The 22378-nt window shown below is 50.1% G+C and overlaps 1 protein-coding gene across 3 annotated transcripts in view; it reads right to left on the bottom strand.

Annotated features, from left to right (window-relative positions):
• Positions 1–22103, bottom strand: part of Cass4 (Cas scaffold protein family member 4) — a 39561-nt gene extending 17458 nt beyond the window's left edge. The window contains exons 1-2 of one of the 3 annotated variants that reach the window (XM_076571276.1): positions 21523–22103; positions 1146–1574 (exon numbers count right to left, since the gene is read on the bottom strand). In XM_076571276.1, the coding sequence (XP_076427391.1) occupies positions 1146–1574; positions 21523–21558 (465 nt within the window). In that variant the 5' untranslated portion in view covers positions 21559–22103. The remainder of the gene's footprint in view (positions 1–1145; positions 1575–21522) is intronic. The other 2 variants (XM_016003847.3, XM_076571275.1) reach the window with 2 other exon arrangements.
• Positions 22104–22378: the final 275 nt, after the last annotated feature.

The following is a 22378-nucleotide window of genomic DNA, read 5'->3' as shown; positions in this document are numbered from 1 at the left end:
CTGTTTCTGATCTGTTGTTGAAATACTGATTGAGGACCTGCCTTGTGCAAGATTCTGGGGACATGGGACAGAATAAAATAAAAGTCCCTGCTCATTACCTTGTTTAATTTTCCCCTTCCTTGATTCTACTTCCTGAGGAGAACTACCTGTGTGGGTTCTTCTAGGTCCTTCCAGCCCACATGTGCACCTGCATACACACACACACACACACACACACACACATGCACACGTGAACACACACATGCACACATTCACACACACATACATTCACACACACACACATAAGCACATGCACACTCACACACAGAATTTGTTTGTTTGTTTGTTTGTTTTGCCTAGTCTTTGGTTAAAGGATTGTCTTCCTGTTTAGAACAACTGTGTGGAAACACTCCATTTCTTACCCCTATGTAGTAGTTTGCCGTGATGACAGGGTAAAAGACACTTTTCTCGGGCAGGGGTGGTGGTGGGGTGGGAATGGACCAGCAGATAAATGCACTGGCCACCAAGCCTGGGGACCTGATTTTGATCCCTGGGACCTGCACATGGAGGGAAGGAGAGAACCATCCACTGATTTACACACATGTGCAGTGGCCCAGGCATGCTCCGATCCCAAACAAATAAGTGAATGTGGGGGAAGAAACTTCCAAAAATGTCGTAACTGACCTCGCACGCAAACACTTGGGGACTTGTGGGTTTTCCCTAGCACCCATGTGACCACACCCCCTCCTGATCTCTATTTGTCTTCTTGTATATTTCTGCAACAATTCTAGAAGTAAGTTGTCTGGGTGGAGGCTGATGCGTGTCTTGAACATGATGAGTAATGCTTTGCCTTTGACACAGTGTGAATTAACGCATCCTTTGTCTCTCTTGTCCCTAGTGGTCTCTGTGATGTGGGGCAGCCCACAGGCTCCCAAACAAACCTTCACAGGCCTTCAACTGACAGCACAGGGTGGCCAGTCTTGGTGAGCTGGGTAGTCACAGGGATGCTGAGTGTGAAGGAAATGAGACGAGGCCTTAGGCATGCTCAACAGGGTTCGAGGTCCGATTTTGCACATTTGATCTAATCAATGGCAATGACTGGGGCGTATTGCAGCACCTGGGTATTCCCACACCCTTTATGGTGCTGTCTTTGGAGACACACTCACCTGTTTGGGGAAGCTCAGAGTCTTTTCACAGACGATCCTTGCACTGGACGGTGAGTCAGGAAATTCGTAGACCTGGGCAGTAGCTGGCGGCGGCGGTGGTCCCTCTACCCAGCTCTTCATCGGCTCATACACAGGCCCTGGTGGTGGTGGGCAGAACAAGCTGGGCACCTGATATAGAGCCTCTGAGCTGTTGAGATCTGTGTCCAGGCCTCTCGGGAGCAGGGGACAGGATCTGTCTGCAGGGGTCTCCTTGAGGACTTGGAGGCGGTTGGCTGGAGCCAGGCCTTGCCTCCCATGGAGCAGACACTTCCACCAGCCCTCACTTTCTGGCACATTTTGCTCCACGATCGTCAGGATGTCCCCTCTGGAGAAAGCCAGCTCGTCGGAGCAATCGGGATGGTTGTCATAAAGTGCCCTGGCCAGCAGGGTCTGGGGGAGAGAATGTGCTGTTACAGTCATGGGCAGTGGCATCCCTGCACCAGGCCACTAAGAACTAAGTGCAGCCCAAACAAGCCTCCAGGCTGCTTTCACACACCTCCCTAGAGGCTCTGGCCCTGCTCTTTACCTGATTTATCCTTCTCATCCTTGGGGTTTCTGAGATGCTTTGCCTGCACCCCCAAGCCCAAGGTGAGTAGCTCTAATAAGCCCTTTCTTAAAATTGTGCTTGCGTGCTACATGAGGACACACAGTTGGGCCAAAGTCCCATGTATACCACGTACTTGACTTGAAATTCTTAGCTGTGTGCCCTTGATCATATTAGCTACCCTCTCTGAGCCTCAGTTTTCTTATGGATAAAATGAGAATAACAGCGACACCTACTAGTGGGGTTATTACTAGAATTAAATGTTTGTGCGTACATATGTATATATACACATAGAGGAGATCAATACATTTCGTTTGTCTATGACTCTGTCCCCAGCATCAGCCTCAGGCCCAGGTATGCAGGAAAAGCTCAAGGGACGTTTGTTAGCTGGGCTTGGTGGCTCACACCTGCAGTTTCAGCACATGGGAGGCTGCGGCAGGAGAATTGAGAGTTCAAGACCTGCCTGGACAACTTAGTGAGCCCTGTCTCAAAAAGCAATAAAGAGCTAGGGATGTATCTCAGTGGTAGAGTGCTTGCCTCACCTGTGGGAGGCACAGTCTGAGTACTGTTGGGGACAGCGGACAGGGTGACAGTGCTGTGGCAAAGTTTTGTTCAATCGCCGCTGTCCCCGCCTGGTAGAGCCTCAAGACTCTGTGTCTTGATATGTCTGGGACACACTTGTTTAACACTTCTGCCAAGAACACTTGAAATGGTTTTAAAATATTCTGTGTCTTTTCTCTCTCTCTCTCTCTCTCTCTCTCTCTCTCTCTCTCTCTCTCTCTCTCTCTCTCTCTCTCTCTGTGTGTGTGTGTGCGTGTGTGTGTGTGTGTGTGTGTGTGTGTGTGTGTGTGTGTCTGGGTATGAAGTGCCTGAGGTGCCCAAAGAGACACTGGATAGCTGGGTGCTGGGAACCGAACTCAGATCCTGGAAGAGCAGCGAGCTCTCTTGACTGCTGAACCGCCTCTGCAGCCCTTGGAGTGCTTCTTAACCTGGTCTTGGAAGTACTCGGACTCTCCAAACTGCCCTGGCAGTGGGTGGCTTCCATTCATCTTGGGGAATGGGTCACCTCCCTACTCACCCTACCTCGAATTTATTCTTCCAGAAAGCTGATGGGTCCTGTGGGGTCATAGCATGTCTGCAAAGATTTCCCCATCCCCCACAGCAAACCACAAGCATAGGGACTTTCCTATATTAAGCTGAAAGGCAGAGAACTGGCTTGGCACTCCTGGTCTGCCTTCTCATATATTAACATATCTTCCTTCAGAAGTTCAGCAAACATTTACCGAATGCTACTGTCATACGGCACTGAGTTTTCAGGAACACCAATTCCAGTCATGTCATTCCCTCTTACCATCCTTCAGGGCCCTGGTAGCCTTGGAGTCCAGAACCTTCTATCTCCCACACTTCTTGACCAGCCTCCCATGATCACTCTTGCTGAGGATTACAGTCCTGTCCATCTGCTCGTCCCTCTACCCACAAACATCCAAGCAGCTTTTTACCCATTGAGATCCCCACACAGGCGTCTAGACTCTCCTTGAATACCTCTTCCCGAGAAAAAGGATTCTCTGGTGCCACCCTGCCAATCAAACTGGTTCTTCCAGCCTGTTTGGGATCTTCATATCTAACTCACAGAGGACAACCACCTCTGCCTGTGCCTGAGAGCAGGGTGCACACCCTCCTCACTCTCAGCTGTGTCCCCAGGGTCCACATTAGCCTTTTGTTGGGTTGATGAACAGGGTGGAGCCACATGCTGCTGCCACTGTCACGAATTTAGGAGGCAAAAAGCTGGAGTGGGAGACGAGGGGATTTTCTGTGACACAGTGCCAACTCCCTTAACAATAGTTAAAGAGATGCTAGAAGAGAGGACCAGAAACTGCTGGCACGCGCTCCTGCAAGGTCATGTCCCGGGTTCACATGGAGGCCCGCAGAAACCAGCTGGGTTGATGTGCTAAAGGGAGTTGGGTTATGGACTCTTCATGGAGTGTTGACTAAAGGCTCGGACTTAGTGAGGCGACAGGATACAGAATTCCTAGACTTTCTGTTTGGTTTTTGAACATTGTTTTTCTATAATCCAGGCTGACCTCCTGATCCTCCTGTCTCTGCTGCCTGAGTGCAGGGATTGCGCTGATCCTGGCAACTTATTTGATATCTGCAGGAGATTCACAATTTTACCTTGTTGAAAGCTACTTAGTAATCCCATTACTCAGGGGACTGAGACAGGATGACTGTTAGTTTGGAGCCACCCTGGGCTACATTCTAAGTTCCAGACCTGGGCAATGAGGTAAGACCCTGTCTTAAAGAATGGGGGAGGGGGTTTGAATTACAACTTAACCATCTATTTTGGGAAAACAGAAAAGCAAAAGCCAGCCTTCTCCCTTCACAGTTCTTATGAAATCCATCCAAAGCGCTTTTGAAGGGAGACTGTCACTGAACTGTGCAGAATCTGTCTGGTTCACCATGGGTGCCACGGAGCAGTTGCTGAAAGCAGCCGAGCCACGCTGTCCAGACAGCAGTGGCTTTTTCTGGGTCTGGACATTCAGGGAGGAGGGGTGTTTCCAGAGAACAATAGGTTTTTAGGATCATCCAAGCCAGGAAGCATCTGCCCCATGGGGCCCCCACAGCTGTCCTGGATTGATAGCAGCTGCCTCGTTCCTGACATACGGTTTCCTGCAACTGACTGCTTGCTTCCTGGCCACATCTTCAAAAGCAAAGTGACCTCTACATGTGCCACAGCACGGGTCCCTTCTGTGCTGTACTTCTTTATAAATAGCACAGAGTGCCTTTGGCTACTCCAAGCAATCAATTATTATAACTTCCCAATTAATTAGGGCCTCAAGCATGCTAGGTAAGCAACGAACATGCCCCTAGCCTAAGTTACCACGTTTTAATAACAGAGACAATCAGAGTTTGTCACACAAGAAGAATAAACCAAACAGGACAAGGTGGCACATGCCTGTAACCCCAGCTTTGGGGTGGTGGCGGTAGAAGCAGGTGAATTGGGAGTCCAAGGTCATCCTGGTCTACAGAAAACCGTGTCTCAGAAAGCCAAAATGAAACAGCGGCAATAACAACACCAGAAGAGGAGTGAAACCTACGTGGGCATCCCAGGAACAGAGTGAATTATACGGAATGGGACTCTGGTTTTTATTGAGTGCTCAGACATTTCATCACAAATTCCAGAAGTCGCAGACATGGGCTCTCTTGTCTCCATTGTACAGGTAAGGAAATAGAGGGTCAGAGAGATCTAATGACTGTCCAAAGTCCTTTGGACTCAACAGATAGATCTCTTCCCTTCTGTTCTTGACCCACTCCCCACAAATCCCTTCTTAGTCTCCAGCAAGAATATTCTATACACACACACACACACACACACACACACACACACACACACACACACCTGGGCCTGTCTAAAAACTCAACTTACAACTGTTTTTAGGATGCCGGCTAAGTTCCTGGGGATGACTTTGAGGCCCCCATGGTCAGCCCTCAGGCCTGCCGCTCCTGCCCTCATTCGTGGTCTTCCATATTGTTTCTTGACTTTTCCATAATGCTCCCAGCTTGGGACCATCCCTTGCCATCCCATTTGCCCAGGACACTCTTTCACCAGATCTTTGCATGACTGACTTTCAGCTCAAGGGTCACCTCTGTAGAGGCTGCCTCCCTCTATGTAGAGTTGGGCTCCCACATGAAGGACCTATGGCAGGCCCTATGGGCAAATCCAGCGGGGCAAGTCATGGCCGGTTTGTCATGCAGGGAGAGGAGACACCGCAGCAGCCCCTGGAGTGACAACAGCAGTATGTCATCACTGCGCACCCAGGCTCCTGGCACCGCCAGGCTCAGCTCTTTGAAAATAACATACGGAAGCAGTTGACAGCCACAGCTACGGAACCTGACCACAGTCCAGTGGTCACAGAGGGTGACTTGAAAGCCATCCTTTAATAGGGTGTTAATTTGGAAACATTGGTATGGATACTTCAGTGACAGCGTAGGACACACAGTTATCTCTGCTTCTTAGGAGCACACAGGCAGCTAGATTTCATGCACAAAAGGAGAGACATTCTTATTTTAAAACTTAAGAATGTTTTCTTTTTATGTTATGTTGTGTGCATGTGTGTGGTTGCACGTGTACCCCAGCACGAATGTGAAGGCCAGAGGACAGTTTGCAGTCTCCGAGCCAGACTCGGGTCACCAGGCATGGCAGCAGGCACCTGTGCCGCCCTTTACCCAGGTCCTCTTGGAGAGCAGCCAGTGTCCCCAACCTCTGAGTCATCTCTACAGGCTCCTATGGTTTTGAGGCAGGATCTCATATAGCTCATGTTGGTCTATATTCCCTAAATAGCTGAACTTCTGATCCTCCCATCTCTTAAATTCTGGGTTTACGGATGTGTGCCACCACACCCCGTGTGGGAGAAACGCATGGCCATCCAGATAACTGGTCACTTTTCAGTTCCTCTAACTCCCCTGTTCACATATCCTCAAGCCCTCGTGGGACCTCCCACATGTCTCTTCCTCTGCCCACAGGTCCTCTTCCCACCTTCATCTGACTAAGCCCTCCCACTCAGATAGAAGTTTCTATGGCCACTTGCACATGCTCATCTCCATACAACAGTCAGGAAACAGAAGAGACATGAACAGACATTTGGAAGGCAGAAGCAGGAGAGGCTTAGGACCGTGAAGACAAAGAACAGGGGTGACCTCACTGCAGGGGGGACCCGAAAGAATCAGTGTGCAAACTCTGTTCAGCGGGAGGAGATTGGTCTGCAGTACAGCTGGACACATCTGGGAATGTGTCATCCATCCATCCATCCATCCATCCATCCATCCATCCATCCATCCACCCATCCATCCACCCATCCACTCACCAGGACATATGCAACTATAAATATACCCCTGCCAGGAGCTCTCTGAAGACACCGTGGTAAATGTGGCAGTCCCTGGCCTACGTAATGGATCTTCTTATGGATAAGGCTTGTTTCTAGTCAACTCTCACAGAAGTAAGCGTCGGATCCACAGAAGCAGACAAGAGGCTTTTGAGTGTGATGAAAAAGAGAATACGGGAAACTGTAAGAGGCCATGCCTGCTGTGGGGGAGTTGTGGTAGCAGAGGCTTGGGGAAAGTTTCCCGAGACAGTGGTTCTCTGGGGGTGGGACTTAGTCACATGAAGGGTGTTGGGAGGGCCTGTCAGCGGAGGAAGAGAAATGTGTGAAGTCCCTAGTGAGGGTGTGAGTGGGTGAATGGAGGAGTTAGAGGAACTGGAAAGCCAGCAGCTGGGGGGCCATGCACCATCGTCAGGGTTTTGATTTCTGCCCTGGCTACTACTTAAACCATGTGGCTAGGTGGATTGTATGGAGTTCAAGGCAAATAGGTTAATGGATGCCCAAAGTGGGTGGAGTCTGCTTTCCCCTGGCTGCAGGGAAAGACTGGGGAAGTGCTGGGTCCACGGGAGAGGGTCTTGCAGGAATGTGCAGGAAAGAACTACCAGAGGCAGGAGGCTCATGCTGGAAAAACTGACTAGTCCACATCTGTCCTACCTTCTGCAGAAACCAGAGGAAATGTAGTAGCATCCGTTCCTGGTCCTAAGCAGGGCCAGCCACAGCCTCAGCTCCATCCCTGCATCTTCCTCTTCCCTGTGTCTAAGCCCCAATTCCCTCTGCAGGCTGAGTGGGCACAGTTCCTGCATGGCAGGTGCCTGCCCCTCAGCAGTGCCTTTGATTTCCATCTTTCCAGTTTATGGAAAGGACCAAAAGTGCAGAAAAGGGCCGGACATTGGAGAGGGGTCTGCTAGTTTGCCTGGTTGGCCTCTTTATGAGAGTTCTGAGGCACATAAGACCAGGGGAGGTTAAGGGGCTTCTGTGCCCAAGGTCACCCAGCAGCGACAGTGCATTGGTGTTCAGATGTAGGCCTGTCACCCTGGCAGTTGTGACTGTCACATCTCTATAGTCTGCTCCCTCAGCATAAGTCTAACTTGCTAAAGGAGTTCAAATCTAGAATGAGCTGGTTTAAGAATGGCCATAGGCTGGGAGTGTGCCCCTCTGGTAGGAGCTGCCTGGCACCTGCAAGGCCCTGAGCTCCATCCTAGCACTGAGGTAAATCACAAAGACAGCAGGCAGGGTCTGGGTAGGAAATAGTTCTGTGAGTACAACAGCTACAAGACACATGGGCGAGGTGGAGACTGTGGTGTGCACAGGCTGACTTCAAAGAGAGTCACTTTGCTTCTTAAAGGGCTGAGCCAGAGGAATGAAAAAGGAGAAGTAGCAGATTATTGAGATGGCTGAGCAGATAATGGTGCTTGCTAGCAAGCCTGTGACCTAAGCTTGATCCCTAGACTGTAGTGGAAGGAGGAGACTGACTTCACAGAATTCTTCTGACCTACACACACACACACACACACACACACACACACACACACACACACACACACACACACACACACACACGCCGCAGCACATGCACCCACATACACACATCATACACATCATGCATACATACAGACAGTTGTGATAACAACAATGATATAATAAGTAAAATATCACTAAGGGTCAAGGGAAGCAGTGTGCTGCACAGCCCACCCATGGCCCGGGTTTTGAAGACCTGCCCTGCTTCTCTTGGAAGGTGAAAGTCAACAGCCATTGGCTGTGAGCACCTGTGCCCAAGGCAGGATTCCCTAAAGTCCGTGAGTATCCCGCTATTTTGGACCCTTCTCTTCTTCCTTCCCTCTGTTCAAATTGGGGGTCAATCAGCATGATGGTGTCCAGTCCTGCTTCCTGCTTGTTCTATCTTTCACGAAACTCCCCTGTCCCCAAATTCCTCTGCTTCTAAAATAAACAAGTTTGCAGCTGGGGACAGAAAAGCCCTCCAGTGGCTTCCACTGAAGCCAGGGACACTGGAGGGATCTAGCACAGAGTGAGGCCACAGCAGGAGACCGCCGAGGAGAGAGTGCCCCAGACAATGGCAGCCCCTGCAGCGATGAAGGCCCAGGGCAGCAGGGTGACCACAACCCTCTTTTGAACTACAACTTTGACACATGACCACGTTGAATATTTCAGCTTCCTTCTCGCAGGTTCCATGGCTCATTTTCAAGAATTCTTAGTTTTTAGGGAAGGTGAAGGACTCACTCACACTTCCCTTCTGAGGGCCATGAAAAGGATGGTTAATTAAAACTGCACCTTAAAAAAATACACTACAGGGCTAGAGAGATGGCTCAGCCTCAGCGGTTAAGAGTAATTGCTGCTCTTGCAGAGGACCCAGGTTCAATCCCCAGCACACACATGGTGGTTAACAAACATTTGTAACTCCAGTTCTAGGGGATCCAATGCCCTCTTTTGACCTCCAAGGACACCAGGCATATATGTGGTGCTCATACATACACACAGGCAAAACACTTATATACAGAAAATAAAATAAAGATAAGACAGCATACACTAGCCATGGAGATGGCTCAGTGGGTAAAGATGTTTCCTGTGCAAGCCCTTTGATGTTAGTTTGAGCCCTGAAACCCACATAAAGGAGAGAACCCACTCTACAAAGTTGTGTGCTTTCCACACCCAAACCGTGGCGCAGACACACTTGCGAACATCATATACACACCCTAACATTAAATAAAAGAGCACATATACTGTGCACGTGCGAAGCCATTTGATGTGCAGGAAACGTGAACTCCCATGAATGAGGTCTCCAGCAGAGTCCCCTGGACGTCTTGATGAGGAAGCTAAGCTTGGGGTAGTTTACGTTGTAGGGATGCAAAGCTCAGCTAGGATTGGTCAAAGCAGAGCAGAGGGCCTTCCTGAGTGGACCGAGAATGCCTATTTTCCATCATTAAAAAAAAAAGTACCGCATGTTTAGAAAAAAAAGAACGAGAAAAGTTTCCAAGAGCAAGATAAAAACCCCCTCACCACCTCTGAGCTCCCACCCACACTCTGAAAAGGGAAGACAGAGGAGGAAGGAGGACCCTGAGGAAGAAGCAGAGTGTCTGAGTGACACTTCTTGGGGCGCCACTTCTGGTGTAAGGTGCCATCCAGACAGAGGACTGGAGGGTCAGGTGCTCTGAGGAGCTGTAGCAAAGCGACCCATGAGACTCGCCCAACCCCACAGCCTTCCTACGATTGTGTGTCGTCCAACAGCACTTGCCTGTAATTTACCAAAAAGGGAGGTAAAATCCTCATGTGCAGGTGGAGGTCAGAGATCCCCCTTGGGTGTCATCCACAAAGGTGCTCTCCCTTAGTTTTTGAGACAGGGTCTCTCACAGTCTGATTCAGGTAGACTGGCTAGCCAGCAAGCTCTAGGGAGCCTCCTGTCTCTGCCCTCCCCCAAGCGCTGGGATGATAGACATGTGCTGGCTTTTTAGTGGATGCTGGAAATCTGAACTCAGATTCTCCTGCTAGCCTGGCAAGCACACTACCACCGAGCTTCTGCCTCAGCCCTGCGCATCATTGGATTCTGAGACTGTTGACTCGCACAGCCCGAGAACGGGCCCCTAATGAAGGCACTTAGAGAAGACAGTGGACCGCCATCCGCTGAAGTCCCCAGAAGATAGCTGCAGATGCGCGGATATTCAAGCCGCTTATGCTGGAAGAGACTCCAGCTCGGGCAAGTCTGGGAAGGATCGTGAGTCTAAGCAGCCAAGGAGGCTGCCTGCGACCCTCCCTCCTGCAGCCAGCTGCATGCCGCTCTGGGTCCTGTGCACAAAGATGCAGCAGGGGAGGCGGCTCAGCTGGCAGGGGGCCTGACAGACAGGACACGATAGTGACAGTCGTGACCCTGTTGAAAGGAGCCATGTGCCCACTTCCCTCACCCGTGGTGTTGTCCTGTGAGGTCTGCAGCTGCAAGGGAATACCAGCCAGCAGCCCCAACACCTGCCATTCACGGTCCTCTCTGACTCCATCTTCCCATCGTCTCCCTCCGTCTTTCCTATTTCATCACCGTCCTGTGACGTAGAAAGACGCTTGCTCCCCCTCCCTCCCTGTGCTCCCCCTCCCTCCCTGTGCTCCCCCTCCCTCCCTGTGCTCCCCCTCCCTCCCTGACCTTCTCTCTGTCTTTCTGTTTTTCTGTACTGAGATTCTAACCTGGGGCCCAGAGCACCCCAGGCTCCAGCTGTCTTTCTACTTTTTTATTTTGAGACGGAGTCTCCTTTAGTTGCTCAGGCTGGCCTTGAACTTGTGACATTTCTGCCTCTACCACCCAAGTGACTGGGCTGCAAACCAGTGCCACTAGGCCTAGCATGAAACAGCTTCTTCTTCTGTTTTTGTTTTAGAGACAGGGTTTCTCTGTGTAGCTCTGGCTGTCCTGGATCTCACTCTATAGACCAGGCTGGCCTTGAACTCACAGAGATCCACCTGTGTCGGCCTCCTGAGTGGTGGGATTAAAGGCATGCGCCACCACCGCCCGGGCTGAAGCCACTTCTTAACTGTTACTTTTCATTGAGAATCTTTCCACAGTTGTATTTACTCTAAAGTTAAATTCCATGAGGTATAGGGAACCAAGAGAGTCACTTAAAATAGCAACAGGGGCTTCCTACTTCATGCCCAGAAGTTGCTTTTAGAATCGATACTATACCCAGTTATTTCACATGGTCCAACCACTCTTCCCTGTCCCAGACAGCTTCGCTCCATCCTGTATTCCATCAGCAAGGGGACTAGGGATGTTAAAATGAGGTAACAACCAAGTGATCTCTTGCAGCATCCCAGATGTAGACACTGGAGGGAGTGGCCGCCCCTGGAGTGCTTTTCCAAAACAGTGCAAAGTAGCTGGAGATCGAAGAGGAACAGCTGTGCTGAGGGAGCTGAGTGACCTGGCGCCATTTATCTGAAAGGATGCTACTGGGACCCTCCCTTCCTGATTGTTTTTTATGCAATGTGATATTTAAGTTTATAAAAAAAAAAAACAAAAATAAAAACAAAAACTGGGCAGAATGTCACCTTTTGTTTTGTCTTTGACCCAGGATCTTGTTAGGTAGGTAGCTTAGGCTGGCTACTGCTGTATAGCCCAGGTACTTGCTGTATAGCCCAGGCTAGTCCCAAGCTTGTAGCAATCCTTTAGCCTGAAATTTCAGATGTTCACATACCTCCCCCGTTACTCAGAAAGTAACTTTTAAAATTAAATACAGACTCTCTACTTTCGTTTCCAGACCTGCTTCCCAAGGAAACTGATTGCCTACTTCCTGGAGGCTCAAGAAACTGTCTGAAATAACCCCAGGCCCTTTGCACAGGGCCCCTGGCCATCCCTGGTACAGGAAAAGGACGGCAGACAAGGAGGGTGGTACTCACATTCACCTTCATCTCAATCCTCTGCAGACACAGGGCCGATCATTCCACAGCCTCCTCAGGAGGCAGCACCAGCAGAGATCGCTGCCCCTGGCCTCTCGCTCTCCACAGTGTCTCTGCTGGAATTCAGAGCAGCAGCTCTCTCCAGCACCTGCTCTGGCCTGTCTCTCTGGACGGACACCAACAGCCAGATTCCCGCAGACCTCCCCCCGAGTTTCTTCCAGTCTGTCTGGGTGCAGACAGCCGTGGCGGCTGCCTTGTCCAGAGGTGCCAGGGACAAGGAAGGGGGTAAACCTGATGGACATGACTGTGGGGCACATAGAGGAGAGGAGGGACCACTTAGGAAGGAATGCTTCCTCATCTTCCCGATTCCTCTAAAAATGGCCTCGCTACTACATAAGCCCAGACTTGGACATCTTCATGGTGGGGTGAGTGCCGACCCTCCTAGCACTCATATCTTCCTGCTGGTTCAAGTGGAAAGGCCACACGCTTACGGTGACTTCACGTGTGGAAGGCAATGCCTCCTTTGAGGAAGAGACCGTGGCCGCCGGAAAATTCCAAAACCACCGTTAGAAATGAAACATTCCCTTCTTGAAGGCTGACCACTGGATCCCCAGCAGGGCTGGGGCTCGCCCACTTGCTCAGACACACTTCTATTTATCTGTCCTGTGTGTGTGCCAGGACACAGGCACTTGTAACCCTTGGTCTAAGTTCAGGGTTTTGTTGTTGTTTGAGGCAGGGTCTTCCTGTGTACCCCTGACTGGCCCGGTATTCTGAAGCACAGCCTTTGTCCTTGTTCTGATGGCAATCCCCCTGCCTCAGCCTCATGCATGTTGAGATGACAGTCAGGAGCCATGATGCCCACCAGTCCTCAGGACTGACATGAAGCAACGTAAAGGTCTCACGGGCCATGGAGTAACTGATTCTCTGTGGGGTTCCAGAAGGGAGAGCCGGCAGGGAGCAGCACTACTGAGCCCCTCCACGTTGCTCCCCGCTCACAGACAAGGACACCCCGCTTCTTGCTTGATGCATCCTGACACTTAGTCGGAACCAGGGATGGTGACACACACCTTTAATTCTAGCACTCAGGAGGCGGAGGCAGGTGGATCTCTGTGAGTCCCAGGTCAGCTTGATCTACACAGCAAGTTCTAGGTCAGTCAGAGCTGCACAGTGAGACTCTCTTAAAAAAGAAAAAAGGAAAGGAGAAGAAAAGAAAAAAGATCCTTGGTTGGGAAAAGTGAGGAAACAAAACCTTAAAGACCCCCCAAGTCTCCTTAAGCAATATTAACCCTTAAAAGTACAGATTTGATGAGTTAGTTTTTTCCCCCATGTACATTAATGCAATGTAAATTATACATAATTTACAAATGTATGCCAAGTACTACCTGTGCGCCACGCTTGAAGAACATCTGGCCTACCAGAGACAGGTCCCTGAAGGATGTGACTTTTTCACTTGCTTGGCCAAGGAGAGCTTGAAGTTGGCTAAAGTCATTCGGCACATGGCCGGGTGAGGGAGGCTTCACACTCACTCACTGGCTTTGCGTGTTTTCCCGGGTCATTTTAGGGATGTGAGGAGGGCTGTGTGACCCTGCTCTGTCAACTCCTCTACTGGCATGCGCTCACTTATACCAGTTTACTGGGTTTATTATTTTGGAAGTGACAGGCTACAGATCAACTCACTCTGAGGCTAAAGGGTGGCTCACGCCCCTGGCCCGGCCTTCACTGGTCCTCACTGGTTGTCATTCAGTGGCTTTTGAGCCTTTCACCCCCTCAGAGCACCCACAGAAGGGAGCACCCCAGCAACGTGAGACTTCAGTAACTGACCTGTGTTTTTACACCTTTCAGCTGAGTGAGTTTAAATTCTGAACCTGGAGCAAACATCCCACAAAGTACTTTTTTTTGTCTTACTAACCAGGTGACAAACATCTCATCATAGGAACAGAGACCCTATGCTTTCTTCTCCACAATCCTTCCCTGAAGAGACACAGACAAGCAGCCTGGCTGATGGTAACACATGTGCAGTCAACAAACATACTCCAGGGCCAGTGGGATGGCTCTTGGGTAAAGGTACTTGTCTAACCTGACGACCCGAGTTCAGTCCTCAGGACCCATGTGATGGAAGGAGAGAACCGACTCCCAAAAGCTGTCCTCAGAATGCCGCATACGTGGGCTATGGCACACACGCGTGTACACATTCTTTCTCTCAGTAAAAACGTAACAGGGGAGAGTAGTATTTCACATTTACAACCCATAAGCTCACAGACAAATGCTTTCTGGTGTCGAGAGCAACTTTGGGGCTCACTCTGCTCCTATGAAGGTCTCACAGGCCCCTGCTTGGAGCCAAGGCTGCAGTCCAGGCAGGGGATCGCACCTAGGCTTTGACTTGCCACTCTCCTGCTCTGGGCTGAGTGTACAGAAATCCACGGGGCCAAGAAAACGTTTCATGAACAATGCACATTTGGAGACGGTCCGTAAAACAATGCAGTTCCCCTTTTCTTGCAACTCATGTTGGAGAGCTGTCTCCTCCTCCCGAGGTAGCTGTCTTAGCAGTCTCCCCTTCCTCCTTTTCGGAGTGATTTCCCCTTGAGGCCTCTGTCATTTCCTCCCTGAGTCATTGTAGCTCAAAATGACTGCACTGCGTTTCCTCGGCAGCTTCCCTATTCCACTCCATTCCCTTGTCCTGGGGCACTTTCCTTGGAACTTTCCGAGGCTGGCCCATGAAGCCTCAGGGTACTGGCAACAGACATCCTCCTCCTCCCCCTTCTCTCTCTCTCCCCCTTCTTTTCTTTTTTTTTAAATAAAATGTTTTCTATAGGAAAATAAAATGTCCAGAGGATAAAAGTCATTAGACAAGAGAATAGACAGATAGTGAGTGTGCAGCTGATTTTATAGATGGATGGTAATAATTAGCTATGAAATAATGAGGAATAGCTGGCTTGTTGGGGGTATGCACCTTTAATCCCAGCACTCAGGAGGCAGATGCTATCAGATCTCCAAATTCAAGGCCAGTCTGGTCTATATAGAGAGTTGCAGGCCAGCCTGGGCTACACAGTGAGACCCTGTCTCTGCATAAATAAACGCAGAGTGAGAAAGAGCAGACACCTGTTCCTCTGCAGCATTTACAACAGTGACTGCCGCACAGTAGGCACTCGGTATGTGTAGGATAAATGAAGGGACACATGTCTTCTGCTCATGCTCACAACAGATTCTCCTCTCCCCACAAAGTTCAGAGAAAATGAATGCTCTATGCCAATGGGCACAGGATGGTTTTTATCCAGAATGGAAGTAAGCCCCTGGCCTTGCGTTTTCTAGCTCATCTCTAGGCTTCTGTCCTTTCTCACTCAGTTTCTGTTGCATAGCAACCCAAGTAATGTTTTCAAACATCAATCGGAGGGAGCCATCCGCTTTAAGTGGGTGAGTAGTTTCCTTTGTAGCTTTGAAGTCCTGACACATCCATCAAATGAGGCTAGGCTACCCCCTAATCTCCCCTCCGCCAGACTCATTTCTGGACAGTGTCTTCATTTGTTTACCCTGCTCTGAGCACCCGACCTTTTGTGGGACTCCCCACACAGGGCCTTTGCATGGCTCCCTCCTTTGCCTGGAATGTTCTTTCTGTCACTGCATCTCCACGGTGGCTCTTTGTGTCCACCACAGCCATCAGGTCACTTTGCTCCACCTGAAATCATTGTGTCCATTGATTCTGTCTGTTGCTCTGACCACACGGCAACATCAGCTCAGTCTTCCTGCCCTAGAACTCCTACGGCCCAAAGCCTCTGTGTCAGGTGAAAGGTTAAGCCATGAAGACATTTGCTTGGGCTTCCTCCTTGGGTCCAGGGCTTGGACTTCTTCACCTCAGGGGATGATGAAGGGAACCTGCTGGCAAGCTCAGAGGGAAGGTCCTCGTGATCTTGACTTTAATCCTGACAACTCAACTCTAAACAGTCATGTGACCATAGAAGGAAGAGGGAGCATTTCTCAAGAATCCAGGTCAACTGGTGTTCAGGCTGGGGTCAGCAGGGGTTAGAGAGCTGAGAGTCCCAGGTGACCTCTGTTCCCAGATACCTGACAACTAGGAAGTGCTGCTCCCACCTCTGTGGTGGGGCTGTGTTGCAAGCCTTGTGTCTGCTTCCCTGTAACTGCCTGTTCACACATGACCAGGAGGCCATTACTGGGTACCTACTGTATGCACACATGGCCGGAGGCACCTTTAGCACTGTAAGCAAGTCAAGACATCCCCCGCCCCAGAATGTCTTTCCAGAGAGAAACAGACACCAAAATGAACCAAGTGGGGTCAAACAATGTCCAGTCCTGCTGTGTGAAGACAAGATGGGAGAGAGGATGATGGACGGATGTGGAAGAGGGGGCAGATTTAGATAGAGGTCCAAAGAGGCCTCTGGGTGGGGCCTGATGAGGGGAGTCATGTGGTAGGCTGCAGGGAGAGAAGGCAGGAGGGAGCAGGGAGAGGGAACTGAGGCGTGGGCTCAGCTGGACCCGTGGCCCTTGCAGCTTCAGGCACAGGAACCCACGTGCTCTCTCTGACACCGAGTGTGGAATCCCCTGCCTACAACTTGCTCCCCACAGACAAAGCCTCTGAAAGCACTCCTATCTCAGCCAGTGGCTGGCATGCCGACGCTGTTTGTCACACTGGGTCACCTCCCAACCAGCCTCGTGCGCATTGAAGGCTTGGTTTTTCATTCTGAGTCTTTGCCCAGATCTTCTTGTGGGTGGAGAGGGAGGAAGGCTGCTGCTACCTCCGGGACAGAGTCCCCAACAGTCAGACGTTAGATGTCCTTAGAGGTGAATATAGAACCTACCACTCTCAGTGACACGACAAAGATGTGCTGAAAATCCCTTTCAGAGACCAGTGAGCACATAGCTGTCTTTGGGGCTAGAGAAGACAGGATCTCAGGTAGCCTACACTACCAGCCTCTTGTCTCCATCTCCCTAGTTCTGGGATTGCAGGCTGTGCCAGATACTGCCCAGCCAACAGGACAGTTTTAAAAACACCAAGAAGTCAAAATAAGAACTCATATGTAATAAATCCCTTGTTTACCATCTCTTGCCCTTTCAAACAAGGTGTTCCTCTGTAGCATACGCTGACCTCAAACAGGTGATCCTCCTGCCTCTGACTCCCAAGCGCTGGGATGATAGGCATGTGCCACAGCAGCAGTGCCTGTCATCCTTTTAGAACAAGTTCCTAGCACTCCTTTAAACCACTTATCATCCGTCCGTCCGTCTGTCTGTCTGTGTATTTATTGTACGTCTGTTCGTGTGTGCGCACATTCACGGGCATGTACCACAGCGCACGTGTGGACGTCAGAGGAGAACTCATTCCCGTGAGTTCTCTCCTTTGACCACGCGCCCTGGGGTCCACCTCCGGTCGCCAGGCACGGTGTCAAGCACCTTCTACCTGCTGGGCCATTTCCAGCACCTGTTGAGTGGAGGTGGGGGTCGGTCAGCCAGCAGACCAGGAGACGACAGTTCCCCACTGGGCTGTACTCATGGGCGTCTCCCTGCTGCATCTGTAGATGCTGAAGTCCCCAGGCCCTCCTCATGCTGACATCACACTTAATTTTAGATGTCTCCCTTGTCTTATAAAACAGTGAAGCAGCCGCCGCCGCAGCAAACAAACGGCCCATTTACCTCCTCCAGGGGGCAAACTTGAACTTGGGGTCTGAATGGGTAAGCGGCCCAGAGTGATGGTGAGGGGCACCAAAGAGGAGGGCTACTTCCTTGGTAGAACCCTCTCCAGCACCACTCCCCTCTGGAAAGCAGCTGAGGGCCAGTGAGATGGCTCAGTGGTTAAAGGCTCCTGCTACCAAGCCTCACAGCCTGAGTTCAACCCCTGGGGCCCACATGGTGGAAGGACAGATTCCTGTAAGTTGTCCTCTGGTTCCACACATGCCATGACATTGGCCCTCACCCTCCATACATGCACACACAAACAAAATAAATAAAATGTAGTTTAAAAAACAAAACAATTAAACAACAATTAATGAGGCCAGGCCAACTCAGATAAATTGTACCAATGGATCTGGTCTTTAATGCATATTGTTGATTATATTATACTATATGTTAATTATTTATTATATGTTGATTATAGTATATTACATTATGTGATGATTATATTATAAACAGCAATAAGCTCCAAAGTCAACTCATGGCTCCTGCTCATTGGTGTGATAAAAGTATATGACACTGAGTATGGCAGTGTATGCCTTTAATTCCAGCACTCTAGAGGCAGAGGCAGTTTGAGGTTAGCCAGGACTAACTGGTGAGACCCTGTTGAGAGAGAGACAGAGAGGGAGGGAGGGAGGGAGGGAGGGAGGGAGGGAGGGAGGGAGAGAGAGAGAGAGAGAGAGAGAGAGAGAGAGAGAGAGAGAGAGGAGAAACACATGTGCTTATGTATATCTACACAGATGCTGTAGGATAATGTTTTTGTACACTGGTTTAATAAAATGCTGATTGGCCAGTAGCCAGGCAGAAAGTATAGGTGGGATAAGCAGACAAGGAGAATTCTGGGAAGAGGAAGTGTGAGTGAGGAGACGCCAGCCGGCCATCCAGGGAGCAGCATGTAATGGCACACAGGTAAAGCCATGGAACACGTGGTGACATATAGATGAACAGAAATTGGCTGAGTTTAAGTATAAGAACTAGTCAGTAGTTAGCCTGAGCTAATGGCCAAGCATTTTAAATTAATATAAGTCTCTGTGTGTTTACTTGGATCTGAGCAGCTGCAGACCGGGTGGGACACAGGAAAACCTCCAGCTACACACAGATACCCAAGAAATGGAGTTAATGGTTAGCTAATGGAGGTCTGGTTTAGGAGGTGAAGACCCAGTCCCCACTCAGCACCGCTGTACTGGAAAGGAGTGTCTTACATGAGCTGAGATTACAGCTCCAAATTTGGATGACCTATCTGTGAGTCAATAATCAGTACATGCTTTTTAAAGAGTTGTCAAAATAGACAGACATTACATGGGACCTGCAAAGCAAGAAACACCATCTGGCCTTTTGTTTGTTTCTTGAGTCAAAGTCTATGTGGCTCAGGCTGGCCTTGAAATTGCAGCAACCCCATCCTGCTTCAGCCTCTCCAGAGCTGAGAGTTCAGGCCACACTCCCTTCTCCCCAGCACTAGCTGGCTTTTTATAGACACAGTTTACCAATCCCTTGTCTGAGGGGAGACCACAGTGAGCCCGCTGAAAACTAGAGAGCTGGGTGCAGTCTGCCTGCTTTGGTTTGGCAGGGCCGCTGATAACCGTTGGGTGTTCAGCAGTTTCCTCATATGCAAGATGAAGGTGAGAGTCAGACCTGTTTCATTGGAAGGCTGTGAGGACACGCTGAGGGAGGGAGGGTTACTGGAGTGCTCGATGCAGGACCTGCTGCACACACAGTGAGTGACGGCAGTTAGTTATTGGGACCTGCATCAAACAGAAGAGTGGGCTGCACCTCAATGCCCAGAATGTCTGTTAGCCTACATGCACATAGACACACACATGCACATAGACACATGCACATAGACACACACATGCACATAGACACACACATGCACATAGACACACACATGCACACAGACACACACATGCACACAGACACACACATGCACATAGACACACACATGCACATAGACACACACATGCTCATAGACACGCTGCTTACAGATTGTACAGTGACATAGAAAACATGCAGGAAGATTGGTGTGTAAGTAAAATGAGGATTCAAATCTTCAAAACATCTCAAAAGTTCAGGAAAAATAAAATGCATGTGATAAAGTCATGAAAGAAAAATAGGAAGTGGATTATTCTGGATTAATGACAAGGCCTGGCAGAGAGTATAAAGTGTGACTCTGAATGAAGACGGACAAACAGACCCATGGATCACAGCCAAAATGGTGAAAAAGCATGTTCTTGGAGAAAGAACATGGTTACGGTCTGAAGTTCAAATGGGCTCATAAGATCGATGTGAAAGCAGGGACACATGTTCAAATGCACAGGGATGAAGCATTTCCTATTGCTGTTTTGTGTCAGGGTCTCATGAAGCCTGGGTAGCCATGGCTGAGCATGATGTTGAATCATCCATCCTCTTGTCTCTAAGTGGTGGGATTCCAGGTATGTGCTGCCAGTGCTGGGAACAGAACCCGGGGCTTTGTGCCCGTGAGGCAAGTGCCCTAACGACTGAACTACATCCCCACCCCGGGACAGAAGAGTGCCGTGTTTGCTCTTCATTTCCAGACAGCCGGACAACAACAGTGCCCAAGCCTGTACTGCATCTACGTCTCCACACACAATGCTGTAAGTGGGAGAAACTCACGGGAACCGGTGGCTTTGGGTGAAAGACATGCAGAGCTCGGCTAAACCACTCATTTCCCCAGCACGTCAAAAAATGTCAGAGTGAACAGAGGGGCAAGATTCTCAGCTCAGATACTTACATGTCATCTAAACAAGGAGTTGTCACAGAAGCCAGCCCTGCATCCCACAGCTGACACTTGCTACCATCACGATGACAACAGATATTTAATTCCAGCAAGCAGCCTCCCTACCTAGCAACTGTTTTACCCCCCCCCCCCCCCCCCCCCCGTCTTTATCATTCTATTAAATTCTTGAAAGGATAGGACAGAACAGAAAAGCATCAACTGTGAGCTTTACTTTCCTTGTGGTCAACCCCCACCCCGCCCCGTGTGTGTGTGTGTGTGTGTGTGTGTGTGTGTGTGTGTGTGTGTGTGTGTATGTAGAAAGGATGTGTGAGCCAGAGGTTGATGTCAAGACATCCTTCTCTACCACCCACTCACTTTATTTTTGAGTCTGAAGCTGGAGTCGCTTCTCTCAGGGAAACTGGCCAGACAGCTCCAGGGACCTTCCTGTCACCACTTTGCCATTTCTGGGGTTAGAGGTGCAGGCCTCCATGCCTGGCTTTTTATGTGGGTGCTGGGTACTGAATTCAGGCCCCCATACCTATACAGCAAGCACCTTAGCCACTGACCCGTGTCTCAAGCCCCAGCACTCTCCTTAGGGTGGCAGTGTGCCATGCCGCATAGGAATGCCTCTTGGTTCGTGGCCCAGACTTGCAGTCTGTACCAAAGCTCAGGTCCCCAGCACCCAGGGAACATGAAGGCAGCCCATGGGCATCCTCACTAGGCTTAACAAGAGCAGAGTCCAGGTCTAGGCTCTCTCTGTTCAAGGGAAAGAAATGAGTGACCAAACCAATCAGAATCCATAGGCCACACTAAGCACCTTCGGGATGCAGAGAAAGGGAGAGAGAGTAGAGATGGCATGGACAGAGGCAGGGCTTTACATCTTGCTTAACAAGTTTGCTGGGTGGTGCAGAGACACACAGTGGAGGCTTGAGCTGTCTGCCTCCGGCTGATTTCTCCCGGTCATTTTCAGTCACCTCGAAGCCAACAACCGGTAAAGAGTGAAATGTTCTCATTCCAAATCTGCCTGCTGCTAATACTTCTCCTTCACCTTCATTAGAGACCCAAAGACACAAAGCAGTCAGCTGCTGCCTCTCTCCCACACACAGCCCGTCAGTCACTCACCTTGGGTGCTCCCTCCCTGATGTTGGTGCCTCTCATGTCGGTGATGTGAGCAGGCTCCTCTCAGCTCTCCAGCTGATATCTCTGGCCCCAGGGCCCGATGATGCAATGTCACTGCATGCTGCTGGCTGGTTCCCAGCAGCTGGATTCTACAGAACTGTTTGCCAACACATGGAAAGAGTCGAGAAGATTCTTTCAAGTAATGAGCGTCAAATGAAAGGGATAAGGGAGGCGGGGCCAGAATGACGGCCACACTCACGCCTCCACGCCTGACGTCTCACTTCATCTGTAAGTGAGGCTGACACTCTTCTGCTGTGTAAAACCACAAAAGAAGAAGGGGAAAAAAACCACCCTTCTGCTTTACAAGGTGAAGTTCCTACTTTGAGCAGCGTAGGGCCACACCGCATGCTTGTCCATTGAAGACTGGAACAATTCCCAACCAGCAGGCAATTCCACGGTGAGGCGAAGTGGCTGAGTTTCCACTGTGGTCAGCGTGTCTTCCTTCCTGCCCCTGTGCCTTGCTCTGTGACATCGAGGATAACAGGAGTGAGTGGCATGCCGCAAGAAGACAGTCTCTGTCCTAGTGTCCCTGTAAGGACAGACCCTCGCTCTGACCCTCCCTCTTCTTCACTCTAATCCTTGGTGGTGCTTATTTTAGTGGGGGCTTGGCAAAGAGCCCTGGGCCCAGCCCCGCACTCAGCTGTCTTTGTGATCTATCGACCACATTCTGAATTTACACAGTGGAGTCCTCCTGACTTTCCAACCCAGGACCTGATATCCAGAGAGGAGCCAAGAGTGTGAAAATGCACTTTCATTTCATTTAAGCAGAAGGGTTCCCATCTTCTAAGCAGCTCCTCTG

Source organism: Peromyscus maniculatus, chromosome 4, assembly GCF_049852395.1.
Source record: "Peromyscus maniculatus bairdii isolate BWxNUB_F1_BW_parent chromosome 4, HU_Pman_BW_mat_3.1, whole genome shotgun sequence".
Classification (NCBI taxonomy): domain Eukaryota; kingdom Metazoa; phylum Chordata; class Mammalia; order Rodentia; family Cricetidae; genus Peromyscus; species Peromyscus maniculatus.
This window is presented reverse-complemented; position numbering and strand designations above follow the sequence as displayed.